The 25,902-nt window shown below is 37.2% G+C and overlaps 1 protein-coding gene across 1 annotated transcript in view; it reads left to right on the forward strand.

Annotated features, from left to right (window-relative positions):
• The first annotated feature begins 10,535 nt into the window (after positions 1–10,535).
• The window catches only part of GRAMD1C (GRAM domain containing 1C), a 91,594-nt gene continuing 76,227 nt past the window's right edge, over positions 10,536–25,902 (forward strand). The window contains exons 1-2 of the mRNA XM_081029410.1: positions 10,536–10,607; positions 15,526–15,675. Of these exons, the coding sequence (XP_080885536.1) occupies positions 10,581–10,607; positions 15,526–15,675 (177 nt within the window). The 5' untranslated portion in view covers positions 10,536–10,580. The remainder of the gene's footprint in view (positions 10,608–15,525; positions 15,676–25,902) is intronic.

Consider the following 25,902-nt stretch of genomic DNA (forward strand, 5'->3'; position numbering starts at 1 on the left):
ATGCAGGCCTCCTGATTTCTAGTCTCTCTGCACTGAATTGGATTATATTTTTTCCTTCTGTATGTACTTTTCACTCAGAATGAAGAAGTTGGGTGGACTAAATATGAGGTAGATAAAGTAACCAGAAGAAAAGTAGGGAGAAAAGACTGGCCAGACAAGGTCGTGGGCAGTGGGATGACTCATTTTAAGAAGGAAAATGTGACTGAGAAACGATTAGAGTTTGAGCCAGAGTTTAGGAAGGTGAATCTAGGATAGATAACCATTTTTACCAAAATTATGTAGAAGTATTCAAAATGGGGAGGAACAAGAATACGAACAATAATGAATATTTTACAAAGGACTTTTATCTAGAATATATAAGGAATGCTTACAGGTCATAAAAATTCAAACTGACGGAGCTCTTACGAGTAGATAATAGGTATAGACTTGAACAGAGATCTAACAAAATGACCAATTCACGTTGAAACAGGAGCTCAGCTTCAGTTATCAGGGAAATGCAAATGAAAATTACGATATGATACCATTTCATACCCACAAGAAGGACTAAAATGGACAGGACAGAGAATACCAAATGTTGGTGAGGATGCGGAGCAAAGGGAACTGTCATACATTTTTGATGGGAGTGTAACTTGTACAACCACTTTAGAGAACTATTCTGGTAGTATCCACACAGCTGAATTAGGAATACCTACGGACGTAGGAATCCCATTCCTAGGTCGACACACAACAAAAATGCATGTGCATAGTATTCACCAAAAGACATAACCGTGTTTCCCCGAAAATAAGACTTAGCCGGACCATCAGCTCTAATGTGTCTTTTGGAGCAAAAATGAATATAAGACCTGATCTTGTAGTAAAATAAGACCCGGTCTTATTTTACTATAAGTCTCATTAATTTTTGCTCCAAAAGACACATTAGAGCTGATGGCCTGGCTAGATCTTATTTTCAGGGAAACACGGTATACCAGAATGTTCGTAGTAGCACTATTTGTAATAGCCCCAAACTGACAACTCCCTAATGGTAGTTTAGGAGAATGGATGAGTAAATTGTGTGAAATACTATACAGAAATGAAACTGTAACAACATGCGTGAATCTCACAAACCTAATGTCTAGTTAAAGAAGCCAAACAATACATACTGCATGATCCCGCTTATATAGAATTTAAAATCAAAACTAATATGTGATGTTTGAAGTCAGGATAGCAGTTACACACGGTGGGGAAAGGGATGCTAAGACAGGAAGGTGGCATATAGGGGACTTTTGGGGTGTTGATAACGTTCTGATTTTTAGTGTGGGACCTGCTTACAAGGATGTGTTCATTTTGTAAAATAACATGATTCAAGCATTTTTCTATATGTCATTTAAATAATAATTTTTTACCAAAAAAATTCACACTGAAGGGATTTCTATTTAAGTTATTTGTGCACTAAGAACTGTATAGTGATGGTTTCAAAATGCTTTTAAATTTTACATAATCAAATCATGTTGTTGTTTGACTTTTAAACTTGTGCTTTTCTAGCAGGACTGATAGCTGTGAATTTTTCAGTTCAGGAACTCTCAGTTCTCTTTGCAACCAATAGCTGACTTTGTCAGACTGCTGGCCAGCATTTGGGGAATAGCCTGTACTTGGAACAGAGTGAAGCTAAGCAGACCACATACTCCTAGAACGCTGTTGGCTCACTAACAATGCTATAGACACTCGAATACAACTACGTATTTAGGGGCCATGAGTGTGTATATATATATATATATATATATATATATATATATATATATATATATATATATGTATATATATATATATATGTATATATATATATATATGTCCATATATATATATATATATATATATATATATATATATATATATAAAACAGTCCTCAAGCAACAGTGGATGCATGCTAAAAGAAGATTGGATGTTACAAGTAATTATACATGTCTTAATTAGCTGTTCCTCAAACTTATCTGAATACAAGAAACATATGGGACCGTATTAATGATACAGGTCCCCAGACCTGCACCCACCCAACTCAACTGGAATCTCTGTTCTAGAGGGAAGGGTATAGGAGTCGATTTAACAAACATCCCAGGTAATTCTTACATGGGGCAAGTTTGGGGAAACAAGTATCTTTCTTAAATGCTTGGGAAGAGTAAATTTAAATAAGTATTCTCTGAATGTTAACTAGCTTTACCACAATCTTAGTATTATAAGGTTTTCCTGAACCATTTATCCTTCAAGAAATATCTCTTGTTACTGACCCTAAACGGTGCTCTGCTGGTTCACATGTATTCTGACTGACTGACATTCAGAATAGTCTGGCAGTAGGACTAACTTTTCCTAAATCATGAAATTTGAGCAGTAATAATTGTTACACCTATGGACTTCAAACAGGATTGTGTTATAGTAGTTTCAGGTATTTACTGAATGGACCAGCAGTTTCTCTTCTGCCAATTTCTTTATATGCAAGGGATTTCGAAAAGGAATCAAAATTCTGTAACATACTTGAATTTTGTCATACATAGGCTTAGCTTGTGAATATAATTATGAAAGAATATAATTTAGTTCCATTTTGAAAACCAGCATTTTTCCTGGAATTCAAAATTCTTTTTTCTTTAATCCATTAAGACAATTTTTTAGTCTTTTGACTTTCTACCATCTGAATAGTTCTTGAATTGTTACAATTCCCAAATAGCTAGTACATCTAGCATTTACTAGGTTACTTAAAATTGCACTAAAAGTTTTGGATACTTTGTATAAAAGCCAAATTGCCTTTGATCACATAAAATATTCATAGCCTTTATTTTAAATTGCATTTTAAAATCTATAAATACCTTTTGACACTTGTCCTAACAAAAAACGATTTAGGACACTGTTTCCTCAAGCATGGTGCTGCAGGTTTGAGTTCTTTGGAAACAGATGCTGAGATGGATGGATAGATGGATGGATGGATGGAGGTACAAATTGTTCATTTGGAATCAACACTTGAGAAAGGAAAGGGGTGAAGCAGGTTTGGGCATAGAGGAAATCAAAATACAAAGCAAAAAATTGCCATTGGGATTTTAATGGCGATTGCATTAAATCTGTATATTGCTTTGGGTAATATGGTCATTTTAACTATGTTGAACCTTCCAATCCTTGAACACAGAATGTCTTTCCATTTCTTTGTGTCTTCTTCAATTTCTTTAAAAAATGTCTTACAGTTTTCAGTATACGTCCTTCACATCTTTGGTTAAGTTTATTCCTAGGTACTTTATTCTTTTTGTTGCAATTGCAAAAAGAATTGCTTTTTTAATTTCTTTTTCTGAGATTTCAGTGTTAGTATATCGGAATGGAATGGATTTTTGTATGTTGATTTTTGTAGCCGGCAACTTTACTGAACAAAAAATCATCAGATTTCTATGGAACCACAAAAGACCCCAAATAGCCAAAACACTCCTAAGAAGAAAGAGAAAGGCTGGAAGTATCACACTCCCTGACTTCAACTTGTACTACAGAGCAGCAATAATCAAAACAACATGGTATTGGCAGAAAACACAGACCAATGGAATAGAATTGAAAACCCAGAAATAAACCCACGTAAATATGGACAGATAATTTTCGACAAAGGAGCCAAAAACATACAATGAAGAAAAGAAAGCCTCTTCAATAAACTGTGCTGGGAGAATGGAAAACCACATGCAAAAAAATGAAACTAGAATGCTCTCTGTAACTATAAATTAATTCAAAATAGATCAAAGACCTAAACATTACACTTGAAACAGTAAACTGCATAGAAAAAAACATAGGTACTAAACTTATGGACTTTGAGTTTAAAGAGCATTTTATTAATCTGACCTCATAGGCAAGAGAAGTAAAAGCTGAATAGATGAATGGGACTATATTAAACTCAAAAGATTCTGCACAGCAAAAGAAACCATCGACAAAACAGAGGCAATAAACCAAATGGAAAAAGATATTTGCAAACAGTACCTCCGATAAGGGGCTAATATCCAAAATATATGAGGAACTCATACAACTGAACAAAAAAAAGACAAACAATCTAATTAAAAAATGGTCAGAGGGGGCTGACCGGTTAGCTCAGTTGGTTAGAGTATGGTGCTGGTAACCAAGGTTGCTGGTTCGATCCCAGCATGGGCCACTGTGAGCTGGTCCCTCCTTAAAAGGGGGGGGGGCAGAGGACCTGAATAGACATTTCTCCAAAGAGGACATGCAGATGGCCAATACACATATGAAAAGATGCTCAACATCACTAATCCTCAGAGAAATGCAAATAAAAACCACAATGAGATATCACCTCACCCCAGTCAGAATGGCTATCATCAACAAGACAAATAGTAACAAGTGTTGGAGAGGCTGTGGAGAAAAAGGAACCCTCATACACTGTTGGTGGGAATGCAGACTGGTGCAGCCGCTATGGAAGGCAGTGTGGAGGTTCCTCAAAAAAATAATAGAATTACCATATGATCCAGCAATCCCTCTCCTGGGTTTGTATCCAAAAAATCTGAAAACATTTATCCGTAAAGATATATGTGCACCTATATTCATTGCAGCTTTATTTACAGTGGCCACCGCTTGGAAACAACCAAAGTGTCCTTCGATAGATGATTGGGTAAAGAAGATGTGGTATATATATACAATGGAATACAGACTTAAGAAGAGATGAAATAATGCCATTTGTGACAACAAATGGATCTTGATATTATTATGTTAAGTGAAGTAAGTCAGAAAAAGTCGAGAACCATATGACTTCACTAATATATGGGATATAAACTGAAAGCAACAAAGGAACAAGACAAATAAAGAAATAAAACCTCATAGACACAGAGAATAGTTTAGCAGTTACTAGAGAGTAAGGGGGAGGAGGGTGGTAGAAGAGGGTAAATGGGATCAAATATATGGTGATGGAAGGAGAACTGACTCTGGGTGGTGAACACACAGTGTGATATATAGATGATGTAATACAGAATTGTACACCTGAAACCTATGTAATTTTACTAACCATTGTCACCTCAATAAATTTTAGTTAAAAAACAACAACACAAAGCAAGCCTGACAAAGCTGTGGCCACGTAAGCTCTGGGGCAAATATTGTTGATCAGAATTGACATACATCAGGCTGAAATTGACAGATCTTATTAGCCATGTCGCTTGGAATCCAGGTTCAAGCTGCCCTCGACGATGTGACCTCCAGTGAGGTGGCGTCTTTAGACCTGACCTAGAAGGAGCTGACAGCTGAAGATTGTCTGCTGAGCACACTCCGGGCAGTGGGGCAGTAAGTCTTTCCTTGAAGGGCACTCTGCACAGCATAACTGTGTCCATGCGATGGTTTTCAGAGGGAGACAGATGAATAGTATACATTTTAATGCATAGGGGCAAACATTTAGTACTTCATATCCAAACTTCGAGGATGAGAGGAGGCCAAACTAGCAAATGCTTTTTGTTTTGTTTTTTTAAGATTTTATTGGGGAAGGGGAACAGGACTTTATTGGGGAACAGTGTGTACTTCCAGGACTTTTTCCAAGTCAAGTTATTGTCCTTTCGATCTTAGTTGTGGAGAGTGCCGTTCAGCTTCAAGTTATTGTCCTTTCAGTCTTAGTTGTGGAGGGCGCAGCTCAGCTCCAGGTCCAGTTGCTGCTGTTAGTTGCAGGGGGGGCAGCTCACCATCCTAACTGGGTGTCGAACCGGCAACCTTGTGGTTGAGAGGATGTGCTCCAACCAACTGAGCCATCCAGCAGCTCAGAGGCAGCTCAGCTCAAGGTGCTGTGTTCAATCTTAGTTGCAGGGGGCGGAGCCCACCATCCCTTACAGGAGTCAAGGAATCCAATTGGCAACCTTGTGGTTGAGAGCCCACTGTCCCATGTGGGAATCAAACCGGAAGCCTTTGGAGTTAGGAGCCTGGAGCTCTAACCGCCTGAGCCACCGGGCTGGTCCAGTAAATAATTTTTAAGTGAGTCATTTTTAAAGAAAAATGTTAAGGGCAGAAAATTATAGGCAATAAGACATGGCAAAAATCATGAAGGTAGTCTTCAAACCAAAATTTTAGCAATGCTACTTGTAAGTTAAAAGCCGGACTGTGTTATATTGCCTGTTAAAATATAAGTGCTTACTGAATACTTTTTAAAGGATCCCTTTTAAAAAGAATCTCCTTCTCAGGCTCAACTTCTAGGGAACTGAACTAAACACATTACCTTCCATTTCCTCCCTCTGTACCATTTTCTCTTCCATAGAAACTCCTTGAGTAGAAAGAAATAAGTACTATGATTTTTCCAGCCATGTTGAATATGGTCAGACAAGTATCTTGCGAGAATTTTTCACTAAAAGAAGGTGTTTAAATTGTAGACTTAATTATCAGAGAATCGGGAATTCAAGCCCACATCTTTATCTCCTATGTCTTTCTTCTCTTTTAGGATCTGAATCATGTAGAGGGGTTGTATTTTGTTTTAAATGCACCGCTGTGTGGTTCAATGCAAGATACTAATTAATATTTGTATTTGCTTCTCAGTTTCCAACAAAAATAGCTACACACACAAAAAAAAAACACTAGATATTTTACAATTGATATAATTTTAGCATTGGGTTACAATCATAATGAGCACAATTTCTATTCTTAGCTTTAGAAGGCAGAGTTAAAGCACTTTATGAATTAAACTGTTAAATTGTAAATGATCTCACTAGAGATTTTTTTTAAATGATACTCCTGTGGCCTGTTAGACTCAATGAAATAGATATGTAGTTTCTAAATATGTCTAATTTCCAGGAAGAGTATATATGAAGGAAAACATTGTCTCGCCATGTTTGATGATCTCTGAATTTAATTACACTATCAATAGTTTATTAGAAAACATTGGCTTATATCTTTGTAAAACAAAGCATTTCTACTTTAAATAGCAATTATAAAACTGTGAGTTTAATAGATATCATTAAAAAAAAGCAATAGGGGATGCGTGTGAGAGATGGCAGGTCAAATTTTATGTTTATTTATTTAATACCATAGATATTGTGCTACATTAGATAATATAAGGCATCCCATTTCAAGGTGGGTTTAAATAATTCACAATTTAATGAAATGAAATCTAGAAACCCAACACCTTTAGCAAATGTCTTAAGAACTCTCTTGGCTTGCACTTCTGTCTTTTTACCCCAACACTGGCTTCTACTCCACATGTATCCTTAGCTGTTATGAGTGTCTAAAGTTGATTTGTCCACTGGATCTCATCCTACTCTCCCAGGAAATGTTACCCCTTTCTCTATCTTAGACCTCTTTTTCTCTGTCCAACTCTGCCCATTCTATGCTTGCACTTGTGCAACTGCAGAAAAACACACACCTGTGCCTGCTGGTTTCTCCATATTTTTTTGACAGGTTATAATAGTTTTTAATTATTTGAACTAGGAAGGTTGCAAGAATAGTACAAAGGCTTCCTATCTACCCTTTGTTCAGATTCTCTAGTTATTAACATTTCCACGTTTGCTTTATTTATTTTGATTCTCTCTGCACATGTTTTTTCTGAATCATTTGAGAGTGAGTTAAACCTAGCTACGTCAGTGAAACCTAAATAAATATACATCCGTATATTTCCTAAAAGAAGGATATTGTCATAACTGACAATAGCATAATTATCAAAAACAATATCATCAACATTGAATACTTTCTATAATATAATCTGCAGATTATTCAAAGTGTTCCATTTGTCTCGATAATGTTTTTTAAAACACACACAAACACACAAATGTTTTTTTCTGGGTCAGGATCCAATCCAAGATCACACATTGCATTTAGTTGCCATATGTCTTTCATCTCCTTTAATATAGAAAAGCCCTTTAGTCTTTTGATGGCTTTCATGAGCTTGACATTTCTGAAGAATTCAAGTCAATAAGTTTGTAGAGTTCCTCAGTTTGAATTTGTCTGGTGTTTCCTCATGATTAGATTCATAGTATGCAGTTGATGCTATATGTAGTTTTGAATTTGCTTTCGTTTTTTAACAACATATTTGTATATCTTTCCATATCAGTGCAAATAATTTCTTTTATTTTTGTTTGTTTGTTTGTTTGTTTGTTTGTTTCTTTCTTTCTTTCTTTCTTTCCTTCTTTTTTTCTTTCTTTCTCTCTCTCTTTCTTTCTTTTCTTTCTTTCTTCTTTTTTTGGCCATTATTTCTTCAGATATTCTTTCTGTCCCTTTCTCTCTCCTTCTAGGACTTCCATTATGTGTATGTGGGTACACTTGATGGTGTTCCACAGATCTCTTAAATTCTGTTCTTTATTTCCTCACACTCTTAAAAAATTTCTGCTCCTTAGACTTGATCATCTCAATTGAACTATCTTTAAGTTTGTATGCTGAAATCTGCTTTTGAACACCTCTACTGAATTTTTAATTTTCGTTGTACTTTTCAACTCCAGAATTCCTATGTGGCTCCTTTTATCATTTCTTTATTACTCTTTGGTGAGACAGCATTCTCATTGGTCTCATCTTTTTACATGATTTCCTTGAGCTCTTTGAGCATATATAAAATAGGTGATTTAAAGTTTTATCTGTTCAATGTCTAGGTTTCATTAGGGACAGCTTCCATTAATTTTTCTCTTAATTAATTAATCGTTCCATTAATTTTTCTCTTAATTAATTAATAATTCTCTTAATTAATTATATGGGCCTTATTTTCTTGCTTCAAGTCTTGTCATTTTTTTGTTGTAAACAGGACATTTTGAATATTGTAGTGTGGCAACTTTGGAAATCAGATTGTGCTCGTCCCAGGGTTTGTCGTGGCTGCTTGTTCTGGTAGTTATTGTTTGTTTAGACTTCTATGAACTTGTTTTTATGGTGGTAAAACATACACAACATAAAATTTACCATTTTATCCAGTTCAGTGGCATTAGTGCATTCATGTTGCTGCACAACCATCCCCACCGTCCACCTTTAAAACTTTTTCATCTTTCCAAACTAAAACTCTGTACCCATTAAACAGTAACTCCTCATTCTGTGTATCCCCCCACCTGGAAACCATCATTGTACTCTCTGTTCTTAATGAATTTGACGACTCTAGGTACCTCATAAGTGAACTCATTTTATAAAATTTATACTCATTTTATAAAATTTAAAATTTTTAAAAATGTGTGGCCAAGACATCTGTTCTGTTGGCTTAGTGATCAGCTCATGATTTGAGAGAGATTTCCTTAAATTCCTGGAAAACAAAAAAGAAAGAAAGAAAGAAAAGAAAAGATGTCCCAGTCTCTGTGTGTGTATTGTCATGCTTTCAAAACTCCGGCAGGCAGTTTACATCTCTGCCTTAGCTTTCCCTTCCTGCTCATCAGAGCCGGAAGATCAACCAAACATGAGAGCTTAGGGCCTTCTCAGGTCTTTTCTCTGCATGCTCCCAACTCGGGTATAGGTGTGGATTCCTACATTATCAGAAATTTGTGGGAGATTTTCAAAGCCTTTGTTCCACAAAGCATCTCATTCCCCAGCCTTTCCTCCCAAGCTTTTCATGTTGTTGTTTGTTTGCCTCTTTTCCCTTACCCCAAATGGCAGTGGCAAAGACATGTCTTCAATGGTTTCAGCCAATGTTCCCCTCCCCTTTTAGATGGCTGTCTCATCTTTGGGAGAGTTCTGAGTTAGGTGAAATAAGGTAAATCCTTGAGGTGGTCCTTCAGGAGCCACCAGACAGGTCAAAGCAAACAACCACAATTCATTGAGAATAAGTTCTGCATGGCTCCCTTCAATATTAGAAACCACTACCAGGAATGTAGGCTATTGTGGAGTGGGGTATGTTACCAGGGTTAATTAAAATGTCACAAAGCCCTTTTACTGAGACCCAGCTGTTGTTTTGTTAATTAAGCTTTCCCTTGATTGTTGTAAGTTTTAATTAGATACCAGAGTTCTGAATAAGTTTTTGCCAGCTTATTTGTTGTTTTTGTGGAGGTACAGACGTTCAGAGTTCCTTACTGTGCCATTTTTGTTGATCTTACTCCTTATTCTTAAAACAAAACAAAACAAAAAACCATATAATTCCAATGGATGGATTTGCAGGGTTTTTTTTTTTTGTAGCAAGACTTTTAGTGAAGAATATTTGTTTCCAATGTTTGCTAATGCAAACAATTCTTCAATGAATAACTCTGCACATTATTTTACAGGAGTGCAATTAAGTCTATAGGAAATACCCCAGAAGTAGAATTGCTGCAAGAGTGTATCTATTTTGTGGTTTTTTTATGGTTATTGTCGAGGTGCTGTTGCCGAAGTGCTGTATCACTTTACACTTCCACCATGAGAGTTCCTGTATCCGGAACAGTCTTGTCGACAGAATGTGTTATCAAACTTCTGTGTTTTTGTGAGTCATCCTGATCCCTAGTAAAAATTGATCTCAGGCTAACACAGTCACATCGCGTCCTCAGAAGTTAGCCAAAGGGAGCGGCCTCAACTGCCGCCAGAGGGCGCAAGGCGCGCCGGCAGAGCGGCGGTGGCCCTCCGAGCGAGGGCGGGCGGGCGGGCGGGGCGCGGCGCGGAGGGGCGCGGGGCGCGGGCCTGGCAGCCCCCTCCCCGGGGCGAGGCGCGCGTGCGCGGCCCCGCGGCGGGCGGCGGATGGAGCCGCGATGGAGGGCTCTCTGACGGTCCGCCAGGTAAGAGGCGCCTCGCTGGGGCGGCAGCCCACACGGGGGTGTACCAGTTTTCTTCGCGATGGTTGTCTGAACCCTGTCAGATGATGATAATTAACTCCCCTCTCCCCTTTGCTTGGCGCTCTTTGGAGTAGTGTGGAAAGTTGTTACCAAGGAGACGGTTTCCTGGACTTCCTGCGAGCCTTTCCCCGCTGGGCGGCGGCGGCTAGGTGTGCTTCTCGGTGGGCGGGGACTGCGGGCATCGGGGCCCCGAGGGACCGGGGCCAGGTGTCTCCGCCGGAGGCCCAGGGCCCCGGGACCGCTCCCTTGTCACGATTCTGACCCCCTCGCGTGGATGCAGTTTCACCCCCTTCCGTTAACTATCAGCTCTTGAGTAAAGGGCTCAGACTAGATAGTTTACATTCGTGTGCTGACAACTACCACGATGTTTTTGGTTTCAGCTGGTTTTGTTTGCTACTTTATTTAATAAACGGAAGAACTTTTTGATTAATCTCAAGGGCGAGAAACCTACCGTTGCTGCAGGAGTACCTACGCTGTTGGACATTATCTTCATTGCTTTTACACTGGCTCTGTGTATATATTTTACTTCAAGAGAATTGCAATCAGTGCAGCACCTTTTCTTTGAGTAGCATTTTACAGTGTAGGAAACGGTACAGGCACTCAAATAATTGTTGCATGAACAGATGATGAATGTAGTGTTTCAGTGAATTCTAGAAACATTACTCCTATGAAATAGGCCAGGTAGACATTCATGAACCCGATCAGTCATTCATTCAACTATGTCCCTGGCACTGCGTGTTTGGGATGAGACAGGGAGCAACACAGAGGGATCCATGCTGTCTGTGAACGTATTGTATAGACTGGAGACAATCATACCCGTACGATAGAGCGGAGAAAACAGATTTAGGGAGACTGTGTGACTGCCAGTGACCACACAGCTAAGTTAGAGAGAGAGCATTCTTTCGCAGCCACTCTACAAATCCAGAATGGATCCCCCCACTCAAATTTGGTTTGGATACAGAAAGTGATGATGCCACACACACACCATGAAAGTCTGAAGAGGTTTATTACGTACACACAGGCTTGTTACTTATGTGCCTGTATAATGAAAGGAAGAGCAGGGCAGACTTCTCAAGCGGATCCAAAAAGCCTTGAAAGGGCAAGGACAGGAGGCTGGCTCCAGGGTTTTTATTGTGGTTAGGCGGCGGGGTCAAGGTGAGGGTTCCTGTGTGTGGTCAGAGGCTTGCTGGGTTTGACTCTTCCACCCGCACACCAAAGGAAAGAGCACCCCGGCTTTCTTACCAGCTGGCCCATTTGAGGGACAGAGGAAGAAGGGGCAGGGGAGGGTGAGACTTAAAAGCTGTCAACAAACAAACAAAAAAAACCCGAATGAAACTCCTTATTATACTTCACTCCTGATGTTTGACTTACGAGTATGACCGAAATATACCATGTACCATTTTTCATTTAGTTGAATTTGAACTTAAGCCATCATGACTCTCTGTGAGGCCTGCAGGCTGAAGCCAGTAAGGAAGATAGAAGTTCCATTGAATGCCTTCTTCAAGAGCCCAATGATAGAAATAAAATGAGTGCCTAGGTCACTGAGTAATGTCTGGAACTCTGATGGGGATAAGGAGTATCCTGGTGAGGTTTTTTGTTGTGGTTTTAGTATATGTAGAGACTTGTGTGACTTTGATTTATGTTTTGAATATCTATGAAGCAAGCGAGTTCCAGAGTTCTTTGCCCCAAAGGGCACGACTCTTAGGCAGTGGCCTAAGAGTCACGACTCTTAGGCAGTGGCCTAAGAGTCTGCAAATATGTGCAGATGGCTCCATTTGTTGGCCAGAGCTTCATTGGTAAGCTGACTGTGGGAAGTTCAGCCAGTTGTACTTCTCTGTGGGCGTTTATCAGGGACATCCGGGTTAAGGGATGAAAAGCAGTAGGTCTCTAGCGCACTTCATCATGTATAATGGTCCACTGAAAAGCAATTTGTCCATCAAAACTTCAAAGGGAAGTTTGAAGAGTACAGACTCCTATTGCTGTTCACTCAGTCGAACCCAGGTTGCTCCCCAGGTATTCAAGGGGTTTAGAAGAGAGGTGACCTCTTCCAACACCATGACATCTGACAAAGGACGGATGACAGGGGAGGCCATGCCCTCCTGCAGGTGGGATGTGCCGGACGGCTCAGACTTGGTTCTGTCCCGTAGAAAGGAGGACTCGGTGGCCGTGCTGAGCTTCAAGGTGTTGCTTCCAGAACACAACGCATTAACGGGCAGCTGGGGATGGAGGGTCACAGGCTCCATTCCCAGAGAGTCCAGTATGCTGGCAGTAATTGCTGCTCTAATGGCTTTAATGGGGCTGAGGAGATAGTTTCTTTCATGAGAAGCCTATGGACAACTTATGGACATTATAGGTGGTTCATAGACTCCATGAGTCATGAAAAGAGGCTGCTTCAGTCTTCACAGTGAAGGATTGTGTTTGTGTGTCTGTGTGTGTGTTGGAGGGAGTAGCATTAATGTGAGTGTCGGTATATTACAATTGTGACAAATTTTAGAATCTTTTTGGGGAGGAGGCCCCATTCAGGGTATGATGTTTTGCAGTAACAACATAAATAGGCTTAAGAAAAATGAGGGATATATTGCCTCCAGAACCCCCAAAAACCTCAAAGATGTTGGGCTTGTTTTAATGTTGTGGGTGCTGACAGAGTCTATAGCCCTTCATTTACCAAATAATTTTCAGGAATTTCACCGAGGTGTCAGGCCTTCCATTACGTGTGGGGCAATGGGCTCACCCTTTTTGTGAGCTCTTTTGTGACTATTTGTATGTCCTGAATGGGTATGTCAAAAGAATGTCCTCAGAGAGGGGATGTAATCAATGTAATGTCATACCTGTGCTCCTGGAGAAGAAGGGGATACAGTTAAGATTTTGCCTATAAAGATTGCATGTGATGGCAAGCCTTTAGGAGTACCTAATGTGTAGCTAGGTAAAGGTATATTGTGTACCTCTTGAGGTGAAAGCAAACTGTGACTGAAAGAGGCCCTGAAATATTGAAAGGGACACTGAACAGAACATATTAGTCAAATTTATAATATCAAAACATCTATCTGTTTCTGATTGGATGGATAGTTTAATAGTTGGATATAGGGGCCTTCATGGGTTGGACCACGGCATCAAGGATACAATAGTCAAGTGTGAAACACCGTTCATCCATTTTTTCAACTTTAACAAGCCATATTGGGCTCTTAAATGGAAAGGCAGTAGGGATAATCACTCTTTCACTAATTAATTCTTGTATAAAATAAATCTCAATCTTTGAAGCCCCTGTTTTATTTTACATTGATCTGTTTTAGCTATTCTCACTAGGGATTGGGGTGGGGTGGTTGGTCCATAGGGTTCCATTTTTTAAAAAATTCAATTTGTAAGCTTCAAAGACGTATTAAATTTATTACTCATTGGGCCAGGGTGTCCACTTACACTATAGGTTATTTTAGGGCAATGTGTACTATGACCGGGGAGAATGTAGGCAAGGCAGTAGTTCTGGTGGTTAAGGTGAGACATACCTATTTGTTGTCTTATTTTATGTTGAGTAATTCCCCTAAGATTATTAGGAGTACCTGGTTTAAATTTAGTGAGATCTCCAAGTGTAGCTGTAGTTTGAGCCCAGTATTGATTAAAGCCATGAAGATTTGCCAATTGATGCATTTCAGCAGATGTTGACGTTAATTCAAAACCTTTGCTGTAGAGGTGGAAAAACCAACCTTTAGCTATTGTTGTATAAATTATTTTAATAAGTTTTAGATTTCCAACTTCGCCAAATTGTGTTTCCAAGTTTTGTTTCAATTTTCCGGTTTGCTTGTTTATTATTTGTTTCTTTCCCGTGTATCTAATTTTATTTCTTTTCCTCTCTCTTTTTATGGTTAGGGAATATACTCAGGTGGAGGAGGTCCTGTCTACCCTTTCATATTTATAAATTGTTTCCTCCAGAGAGCCTCAACTCAGTAGCACCAGGGTTAGGTGCTTCCCCTATGGTTACTTTATAGAGTGTAAGAACCCCAAGATTAAGTTGAGCTTGAATTAACCCTTTGCTGTGCCACATGGGTGCCATGGGTGCTTCTCTTTGTAACCCTAAGGGTCAGGATTTGTGTCACAACAGAGGTATAGGTGGCAGCAGCAGCTGCAGAGGTATTTAAGGGTCCTGGTGAGCTATGTGCTCTTATAATGGCTGCTCCCTCTTCCCCTCCACACCTCCTTTTTCTCCTCTTCTTTTGTTGACTCCAAAATGACTGCTCTTTGATGAGTGACCACTTGATGGACCCATATCTTGCATAGGGTGTAATCTTTCCCCTCAGTGCTCTATAGATGGGTGCCAGTGCCTGGTTGAGACATCTGATTCATTTATTTGAACTCCACTGTTTGTATAAACCAGAGATAATTTACCAATTTCCCTACCAATGGACAGTGTGGTTGTTTGCACTTTTTTTAGTATTACAAATATTGTTGACTCCACGGGCACATTAAATTGCTGGGTTGTAGTATATACCCTTCTTAGGCTCTACGAGGCATTGCAAATTGTTCTCCAAAGAGGTTGAACCAGTTGTCATTCCCATTATTACTATTATTACTTTTTTACTGTTTGTTTCTCTAGTTGACTATGAACTTCTGGAGACTCAGGACTTTGTTTTATTCATTTTTGAATTCCTAATGCCAACTGAACTACCTAACAAATGGTAGTGGTTGGAAAATATTTGTTGCATGTATAAATGTATGAACTATGGAAGCAAAACTATATTAATTACTATTTTCTTCAAGCTTAACTGTTGTCCTTTTCAAGTTAATTTATGTACTTTGAACATTACTTCATGTCTTTTTAAAATGGGTATTTCTCAATAAGTAACTTACATTGTTTGATACTTGTTCCCAGGTGATAAATGAAGGGGATTCAAGCTTTGCCACCGAGTCACAGGAAGAGTTAGAGGAAAATCCTAGTCCAATTGTGGAGGAGAGTGATTTAGTGTCAGCTAAAAAACAGGGGCCACATTCACATAACTGGAGTGGCGACTGGAGCTTTTGGGTAATATTTTTTCGTTTCTTATACCTTCATTTTAATTTTAAATGCTAATTTTCTTTAGGGCTACAGAAATTCATATAATATTTGTAATATTTTTATATTTCTAGATTTCTAGATTTCAGGTATTTAAGTTTTAGTCCTGAGTCCCAAAGGCATTTCTGATTGTGCCCTCCTTTGGCCACTAGGACGCACTGTTGTCTGGTTTGATGGAGTGGAATTATCCGCTTCGGTTTCCCTGGCAGAAAACTATACCACAGAATCGGATTGCACTTAACATTGTTCTTTGTACTGGCAAAAGACCAACATTATACAGAAACCGTATTTCTGAAAGTTCCTGAGAAGCCAGCTATTTTACACAATTTTGATGTAAAGATTTAGCTCCTGTACCTAAAAGGAAGTTGAACAATGTTTGACCTGTAGTGTATAATGATTGTAAGATAGGTTTTAAAGTCAGGCGTTTCATATTCTGTTTGCGCTGTGCTCACTGGGTCACATAACCTGGATATGCTTCAGGTTTCCCCACTGTAAAATGAGACGACTGCTTGTTGACTAGGTGCATAGTCTTTTGGTAAGCATATTTCTGTTACCATGCGAAGGCTAGCAATTATTATATTAAAGGGCTCATTCTAAATCTAGCAATTTCTATAAGAGTTATGAGCCATTTGGTAGAATCTGGTATAATGCAACTGTAAGTGAAATTCATATAAGATTATAAGGCATATATGGTGCCAATATTAATTTATTAGAAAGCCGATCTCTTGAGGATTAGTTATACTTGGCAGAATTTCCAATAATTTTAGAGTAGGCCAAAAAAGACATATTATTAACAGGTTATAAGGATTTGTACAAGTACCATAATTCTGTTCAGAATTGGCAGAATTGGCATTATTTTTGGTCACAGTTAGAGAAAGTTTATGACTGTTGTAGTCTTTTGACCCTTCTGTACTGTGAGTTTTATAGCTTATGTTATAGATTGGAAAACGTTTATAGTTCCAAGGGATATGTACAAGATTAAACAGTTACTGTGGTTACTCTTGGCAGACTTGCTGCAAGAAATAGGGTAAAGCAAGAGAAGCAAAAAGCAAGGGAATGAAGATATAGAAATAGAAGGAGGGAAAGAAATAAAAGAGTATGTGTTTTACAGCTTTGTAATGAAATTGTAGTATTTGGGGCTAGAATACTCAGCATCACATGTCAGCTGATTAAAAATGCAGAATCCTTGGCCCAGCCTCAGACCTACTTAATCAGAATCTTCATTTTCACAAGATTTCCAAGGGATTTGCATACACATTCAAGCTTGAGAAGCACTGGTTTGGAGTGTTGAAGGTCTACTTTTGCTCAGTTTAGGTCTCTATGCTGATTGCAAGAACTTTTATTTTGAGGAATTTTTATATGAATTCACATGGAATAGACTTAAAGACAAATGCAACATATCAGAAGTTTTACTGACTTTTCCAGAGGGTACTTATCCAGAAACCAGAACTATCAGCATGCAGAAGCAAAGAAAAATAAAAAAGAACCCAAATAGTTAAATCAAAGTTTGTGCTGCTACATATTGTAAGAGGAGAATTCCTCAAGTCTTCATTTGGAATTTCTTTAATACAATTTTTTATAAGCCTAATAAATAAGTTGATTCCCGTTTTGTAGTTGAATAGAATATTGGAGATGGGAATTATTTGGTAATAACACATAGACAGTAGTCAGAAGTGACAGCAGAAGCTCAAAAAATGTAGCAACCTGGGCCTCTTAATATGGCAGCCAAAGGTCTATGTAAATAATTTGGTTTTAATATTCTACTATAATTGGTAGAAATGATATGTAAGGAGTCTGGAAAATAATGTACTTCTCTGCTATTTTAGATCCATCTGCTTCTATCACAGACTCCACCATGTTGCTATTTTCATGTTCTGGCAATAAAGTAGGAATTGAATGAGTACAGTAAACTGGTAGAGTTCCCTAATGGACCCAAAATTAACACAAGGAAGACCAGTCGTACACAGGAAAATATTCATGAGGCACATGACTTGGTAGTTAAACAAAGAATTAAAAGAATGTCAGAGCCATTTCACTGGAACATCCAAGGAATCTGGATTTGTTGTACCTTTTCACTTTTGGAAGATTTCTACCAAAAAGGATTAATAACCTTTTTTTATCCCCAATACATGACTTTTATTGCATCTTTAAAATATCACAAATAAGCCTGAGGAATTGCTTGACACCTTGGCGTTTCTGAAGCTGGATAACTTAGGTCTTATTTATCAGTCTGCAGAACTGCTTCTTTTTCAGAAACATAGATTCCCAAATTTTTTAATATCCTTCTTTTGAAATGTGGCTTGTTGAATCAAAACAGCTGAATATGATACAAGTTCAAAATCATTTCCCTCAAGAATTAACTCATCGTTCTGGGCTTGAGATACTGAACAAGCAATACCTGACCTCATCTGAACCCTGTGGATGTATTTTTCATCCCCAAAATTTCAGATTTCAATAAGAGAACCATTCCCCTGAATAACAATTTTGACAGGGAAGTGAGCACACACAGGCCTCATCTTGTAACGGAAGCCCAGCCCAACGCCCTTGGTTACGTTCTGTACATGACTACAGAGAGTGCCAACGGTAGGCAAAAAAGCAAGGACTGATAACTTTTATTTATTTATTTTTTAATGGAGGGCGCAGCTCATGCAAGAATCAAACCGGCAACCTTGGTGTTATTAGCACCATGCTCTAACCAACTGAGCTAACCTCTGAGTTTTGGTATTTAAAGAGTTAAGCTCCAGGGGCCTTGAAAATTCACTAACGTAGAGTAACTCATATATTCTGGCCTGGTTAACTCAATTGTTCCACAGTAGTGAATTCAGAGGGCAGCATGATATAACTGAACAAATTGGAGATTGGAAACAAAACATCTGGGGTAGAGTGTATCTGTCCCTGGTGATTTCACCTTGTGGTGCTTTTAACAATGTACTTTAACCTGTCTGGCTTCAGGGTAACTCATGTATAAAATTAGAAATTGGGCCACAGTATTGCAACATTGGTATGTCTTGAATCAATAGGAGAAAAAAGGGGGTTTATGGCTATTATGAGCAAGTGTTCATAATCTCTAGTCCTGATAGCTAGGTAGCAGTCATAAAAAACTCTGGGCATACCCAGTGGGTGTACGTTATCTGGGGAACACCTTCCTGAAGATTGTCCCAGTGGTAAAAAGGTTGAAAAGTTCTGAATATTTGGAATATTGGAAAATGTATTTTGATGATTTCCCATAATTTAAAAAATTGTGAAAATAAAAGGATACAAGAAAGTGAACCAAAGTTTATTGAAGTCTTTTTTTTCCCCCTGAAGTTGATTTCCTTTAGACCCTATCCATTTAATCTTGTGCTGCTTAATAGATTGGCTAGTAAGTCTGAATAAGTCACCATAGCAATTGATAATGATATCAACAGCGGCAGATTTTCTACTTCAACCCTATAATATAAAGATAGGAATATTAATTATTGTATTTGTTTTAGTTTTTATTTAAAAATGAAAATATTTAATCCTAGTATATGGGAAACGAATTGCATTATTAACTTATTTATTTATGTATTTATTTATTGTTAGTTTCAGGTGTACAAGGCAACGTAATAGTTAGACATTTAAACTCCTCATAAAGTGATAACCCACCCCCCAAGCTACTACCCCTCTGACATCTTATATAGCTGTTACAGTACCATTGACCATCCTATGTTGCATTCCACATCCCATGACTATATATACATATATATTTAGTTATAGTGGACATTCAGTATTATTCTACCTCAGCTTCAGGTGTGCAGCACAGTGGTCAGGCATGTACACAGTCTATGACGTGATCCCCCTGGTAAGTCCAGTGCCCATCTGGCACCTTACGTGATCTTTACAACATGGTTGATTCTATTCTCCATGCTGTATTGACTACCAATTTGTATTTCTTAATACCTTCACCTTTTTCACCCTGCCCTCACCCCCATTCCCATCTATCACCCTGATAGATCTAGTACTTATCTGGCCCCTTATGTTTTAATAGAAAATATTTAGATTTGAATTTTTCTAGATCACAGTCAAGTTTTTTCTAAATGTACAAGACTCTACTTTATCATTTACTTACAGCATGATCATAGTCATATCATTCACAGGTAAGCTTTTCTACTTGTAAGTGGGGGGTAAAACTTGCCACACATTTGATTTAGAGGTACATCATGTGGATTAATTAATATTACACTGTTAAATAATGAAACAAAAAGCCCAAGAGGATTAATTAGTATGTTTGTAACATATTTTGGCAACTTTGGAGAAGACTTCCTAAAATCCTGTGTTGTCTTCCACAACATATCTCGAATTTATTCAACCTAAAAAGATACTTCACATTTTCACTTTGATAAATGATAAAAAAGAATAAAGCCATTTTCCAGTGTCTCTTGGATTAAAAGCATATTTTGTCCAGTTAAAAATTTCAATTATAAATAGATATTGTTTGAAAACCTAGATACCTTTTAATACTTTCAGATTTAATTAGAAAGGAATAGGGACTAACATTTATGGAAATATGGAGATAGGACTATTTAACTTAAAAGCTCTTCTGCCTCACCTGAAACTAATGAAAAAAAAAAAGCTCCTCTGCCCCAATGTGCTTAGAAATGCTGGATGAAATGTTATAAACATCTTTTTTAAAAGCATGTCTGGGCTCACAAAATAGCAAGGGAAATACCTAAGGGCTAAAAAAAAAAAAAAAAAAAAACAAAGAGGGAACTGATTACCAGAGTTGTAAGCACACAAGCTAAGGCCGAGGCAGCCCTGAGGAGTTTATTAGCTCAGTGACTAGAGCATTAATGGCCACACTGGAATAGCAGATGGTGCCACGGACTGGTGTGCGTTGGAACTAAGAACTGTTTATAAAGCTGTGACTCTTGAAGAGTTATACCTCCTGTGAAAGGTAGACTAGGGAAAAATCCACGTACTTCTGCAGGTTGAAAACAAGCTTATCTGTCCAAACTTAGGCTTGGGGTGGTCGCGGGTGGGAAGTCTTTCTGATAGCATGTAACTGTAGTTCATCTCATGACGTTTTGGGATTTGAATTTAATACTTTCTGAGCGAGCAAGAAGGAGATTGAATAAATAGCATATTAGACCCTGAAAAAATTGAGCTAAAACTATCAGGTAAAGACTATAAAGCAACCATTTGATATTACTAAAGATTTAATAGAAAGAGTTAAAAATATGATAAATAGATAAGACATTCTCAAAAACACTAGGCAGATTTGAAAAACAACCAAATACAACTTCTAGAAATGAATACTACAGTCAATGAAGTAATAATTTAAATTCAGTCGCTATTGGAAATAGCAGCTAAAGAGAAAATCAGTAAACTGAAATATATGTATGAGGAAATTATTCAGATTGTACCACTGAGAGAGAGAATATTTGAGAGAGAATGGGTTAAGATAGAAGAAAAGTAGAGAAGGTCATTTTGGATCTAATAAAGTGTTTCAGAAGGTGAACATAGAGAGTGAGCATTAGGCACTATCCAAAGAGATATCCACTTTTGGATAAAAGTGATGAAAGACTTCAGCATCAGGAGCTACAGTGAGTCTGTCATAGGATAAACAAAGAGAGTATGTGAGCAGACACATTATAATAGAAGTGGCAAAGATAGATATACATGAACTAAGATAGGAATAGTCTTATTAGGTCATTTGAGTTTTTTCTATACGCCAGACAGTTTAAGTGAACAGGACAGTTGTCTATACCATTCTGGAGCTGACAGTCCAGAATGGGAAATGGATAGTATACAAATAAGGAAACGTGTAATATGTCAGGCAGTGATAGGAGCTCTGAAATCAATAAGAGAATATAAAGGTGTAGAGAATCACTGGGGAGGTAGTAGCATTTTCAGTCAGGAAAAGTTTCTCTGAGAAGGTACCATTTGAAAGAGCCCTATATAGTGTTGGGAGTGGAGGACAAAGGAAAAAAGCAAACGAATTATGTGAGGAAGCAGAAAGGGGAGTGATATTCTAGGGAAAGGCCCGAGTCAGGAAGGAGATTGGCTTGTTTGCTGAACAGTTTTCTTAGAGGCTCAGATATGGTGAGTGAGGGAAAGAGACTGTTCAAGGATAATGATTCCTAGGTTTCTGATCAGTGCAACAGGGTACATGGATCCACCATTTAGAAGACAAAGACTGGGGGAGAAGTAGGTTTGAGATATTGATATGTTGATATGTTGTATTTTGATATGTATTTTCATTCAGTTCAATGTAATTTTGGGTTTTCCTTGAGACTTCTTTGGCTCATGTATTACTTGGAAATACGTTGTTTAGAGTCTAAGTGTTTGGAGATTTTTGTGCTACCTTTCTGTCACTCATTTCTAAATTGATTCCATCGTGGTCAGAAAATACACTCTATTTCATTTATCTTAAATGTGTTGAGATCTATCTTGGTATATATTCCAATACACTTGATATTATCAGTCTTTAAATTTTTGCTAAACTTAATAATTTGAAATAGTACTTTAGAGAATCTTGATGAACTAGACAAATTCCTTGGAGAACAAGAACTACTTAAACTGACTCAAGAAGAAATAGAAAATCTGAATAGAGCTATAACAAAGAAAGAAATTGAGTTTGTTTAAAAAACAAAACAAAATCAAAACAAGAAATAAAATCGCAAAGAAAAGCTCAGTACCTGAAAGACTCTACCAAATATTTAAAGAATTAACACAAATCTTTCAAAAACTTTTTCCAAAAAAAAGTGGTGGTGGGGGAGAGAACACTTCCAGATCATTTCATGAGACTAGTATTAACCTAATTCTAAAACCAAAATTAATCACAAATTGTATCCATCAGCAGTGAACAAAATGAAAATGAAATTTTTAAAAATACCATTTCTAGTAGCATCAAAAGAATAAAATACTTAGGAATAAATTTAACAAAAGACGTGAAAAACTTGTGTACTGAAAACTACAAAACTCACTGAAAAAATTTTAAAAAGTAAGTAAATGAAAAGATATTCCATGTTCATGTACTGGAAGATTTAATATTGTTAAGATGGCAATACTCCCCAAATTGATCTGATGTACAAATTCACTTTCATCCTATCAAAATACCAATTGGCTTTGTGTGTGTGAGTGTGTGTGTGTGTGTGGAAATTTACAAGCTAAATCTAAGTTCACATGAAAATGCAAGGGACCCAGAATATCTAAGATAATCTTGAAAAAGACCAAAGTTGGAAGAGGCACACTTCTTGATTTCAAAACTTCCAACACAACTACATTATGTGGCCCTGACGTAAGCCTAGACATGTAGATTAATGGAATAGAATTGAGAGTCCAGAAATAAACTTACATTTAAGGTCAACTGATTTTGACAAGGGTGCCAAAAATATTTAATCATTGCAACTAAATGGATTTGGGTGGTGGGGGTGGGGGTTGGGAGATGTTGGGTTAAGGGGTGTACTCAGAAGGTGTGTACAAACTTGTACTTAGAAGATGAATAAGCTTTGGAGATCTAATACAAAGCATTGTGATTATAGTTAACAGTACTGTATTGTATACTTTAAAGTTGCTAAGAAACTAGATCTTAAATGTTCTCACCACAAAAAAAGAAATGATAATTATGGGACATGATGGAGGTGTTAGCTAATGCTTTGGTTGTAATCATAGTGCAATATAGAAATGTATCAAGTCAACATAATGTTATATGCCAGTTATATCTCAACAATTTTTTTAAAAATTAGTTTCAGGTGTACAATGCAACATAACAGACAGTTACACCCCTCACAAAGTGATAACCTTCATCCCCCAAGCTACTACCCCTCCCACATCTTATATAGCTTCTCAACAACTTTTCTTTTTTAAATAGAGAAAGACTAAATGTTTCCTCCCTAAGATCAGAAAAATAAATCTTTAGTGTAAAAATAGAATTAAATAATTTGAATAAGTTATAATAAGTTTTGAAACTGTGGAACTTAATTTAAGTGTTCAGATGAATTCAAATTTTAGGAATGTTTTTTAAATTTGGAAATTGGAAAAATATATAAAGAAGAAAAGTAAAATTACTTGTGTTTTCACCAACCAGAGAAAACTATTTTGAAATATTTCCTTGTCATTTTTTCTATGTATGTGTGAGAATTTTTTCCTTTGGCATAATTCGAATCAGTATGTCTATGTACATTTCTGTTTCCTTTTTTTAAAAGTTTGACCTACTGAACTTTTCCTCAAGGCAGTAAAAATTCTTTAGAATCTCGAGTTTTACTGAGTGTAGTACACCATCATATTAATGTTTACAAATTTATTTGACTAGTCTGTTTTTCTAGACATTTAGATTGTTTCCAAATTTATTATCAGAAGCATTGCATTAAAAATGAGCATTTTTAAATAAAGTCTACATCGAAATGTTTCTTTCTTTAGAATATTAGAATTAGTAGAAGTACTAGAATAAGTAGAATTACTTGATTCAAGTCTGCATATTGTCTTTTGATATGTATTGCAAACATTTTTAAGAAAAATAGTATCAATTTATACTCCTAGCTGTAGTGTATGAGTATATACTAATCTCATTACACTTTATCCTCTTATGTAATTAAAATAAATTTGAAATCTTCATTTTAGTGAAAAGTCTTTCCAAAATTAGATTATCTTTGATGAAACATGTCATCTTTATGAACACTAATTTTTAATCTTGTTATTCAATTGTTGCATATAAATGCTTCTCAAAGCATAGATTGACTTAAAAAATAGAATACATTCTTTTCTTAAATGAGCAGTAAAGAAGATTGATTGTTTTGTCGCCTACAACCACATACGAGGTCTGACAATTAAGTTCTCAAACTCATCCTAGAGAAAGTGCTACCGTGTTCCTCCAAAAATAAGACCTAGCTGGACCATCAGCTCTAATGCGTCTTTTGGAGCAAAAATTAATGTAAGACCCAGGTATTATATTATATTATATTATATTATATTATATTATATTATACCCAGTATTATATCATATTATATTATACCAGGTCTTATATTATATTAAAATACGACTTGGTCTTATGTTAATTTTTGCTCCAAAAGATGCATTTAGAGCAGATGGTCCAGCTAGGTATTATTTTTGGGGAAACATGGTACCTACCTCATTGCTGAATATCAATACAGTATCTTCCAAGTACTCCCTTTGGGAAGCTGTGCACCAATGCCAGTGCCTAGTCCACCCTTCAAAGCAATTTTGGGACTCTTTTTCTGGAATGGCCATCAAAGCTGTCGTCATATTATCCTTGATGTCCTGAATCATCAAAAAGTCTTCCTTTCAATATTTCCTTTATCTTCGGGTAAAGAAAGATGTCATTGGGAGCCAGATCAGGTGAGTAGGGAGGGTGTTCCAATACAGTCATTTGTTTACTGGCTAAAACCTCCCTCACAGACAGTGCCCTGTGAGCTGGTGCATTGTTGTGATACAAGAGCCATGAATTTTTGGCGAAAAGTTCAGTTTGTCTAATTTTGTCATGCAGCCTTTTCAGCACTTCCAAATAATAAACTTGGTTAACTCTTTGTCTAGTTGGTACAAATTCATAATGAATAATCCAGCTGATACCAAAAAAGGTAAGCAACATGGTTGCAATAAGCTTGCGTGAACTTAATTGTCAGACCTGTGCCTTATGTAGATCAGTATCTCACTGTGTCTAGTTTACGAATTCTTGACACATTTCTAGTAGCACTAATGGAATTCTTTTATTTATTTATTTATTTATTTATTTATTTATTTATTTATTTATATTAGTTTCAGGTATTCTTTAGTGAGATGTTTCCCTGGTAACATTGATAGATTCTGATCTCCAGGAGTTTTGCTTAGAGGCTCTTTATTTTTTTGTTTGTTTACATGTCCTCTGAGTCAGTTTTCTTGAAATATCCCACAAGGTCATATGCATACTAATTTTTGACTGAGAATTCTTCACAGCACATCTTAAACCATTCTGGCCACTGAATCTGACTCATGTTCTTTAACCTAATATTGCTCTTTATTTATCTTGCTTGGGGTTTGTATAGTTTCTTGAATATTTGCTGTCTTTCATCAGATTTGGAATGTTTTTAGCCATTATTACTACAGATATTACATCTACCTCATTCTCTCTCCCTACCTGGAACTCCAGATGCATGTGTGTTGGACCTTCTCACGGAATCCTCAGACTCTCATTCTTCTCTGCTTTCCATCATTCTTGTAGAAACATTTTGAATCTTAGT

The sequence above is a fragment of the Rhinolophus hipposideros genome, assembly GCF_964194185.1.
Source record: "Rhinolophus hipposideros genome assembly, chromosome: 2".
NCBI lineage: Eukaryota > Metazoa > Chordata > Mammalia > Chiroptera > Rhinolophidae > Rhinolophus > Rhinolophus hipposideros.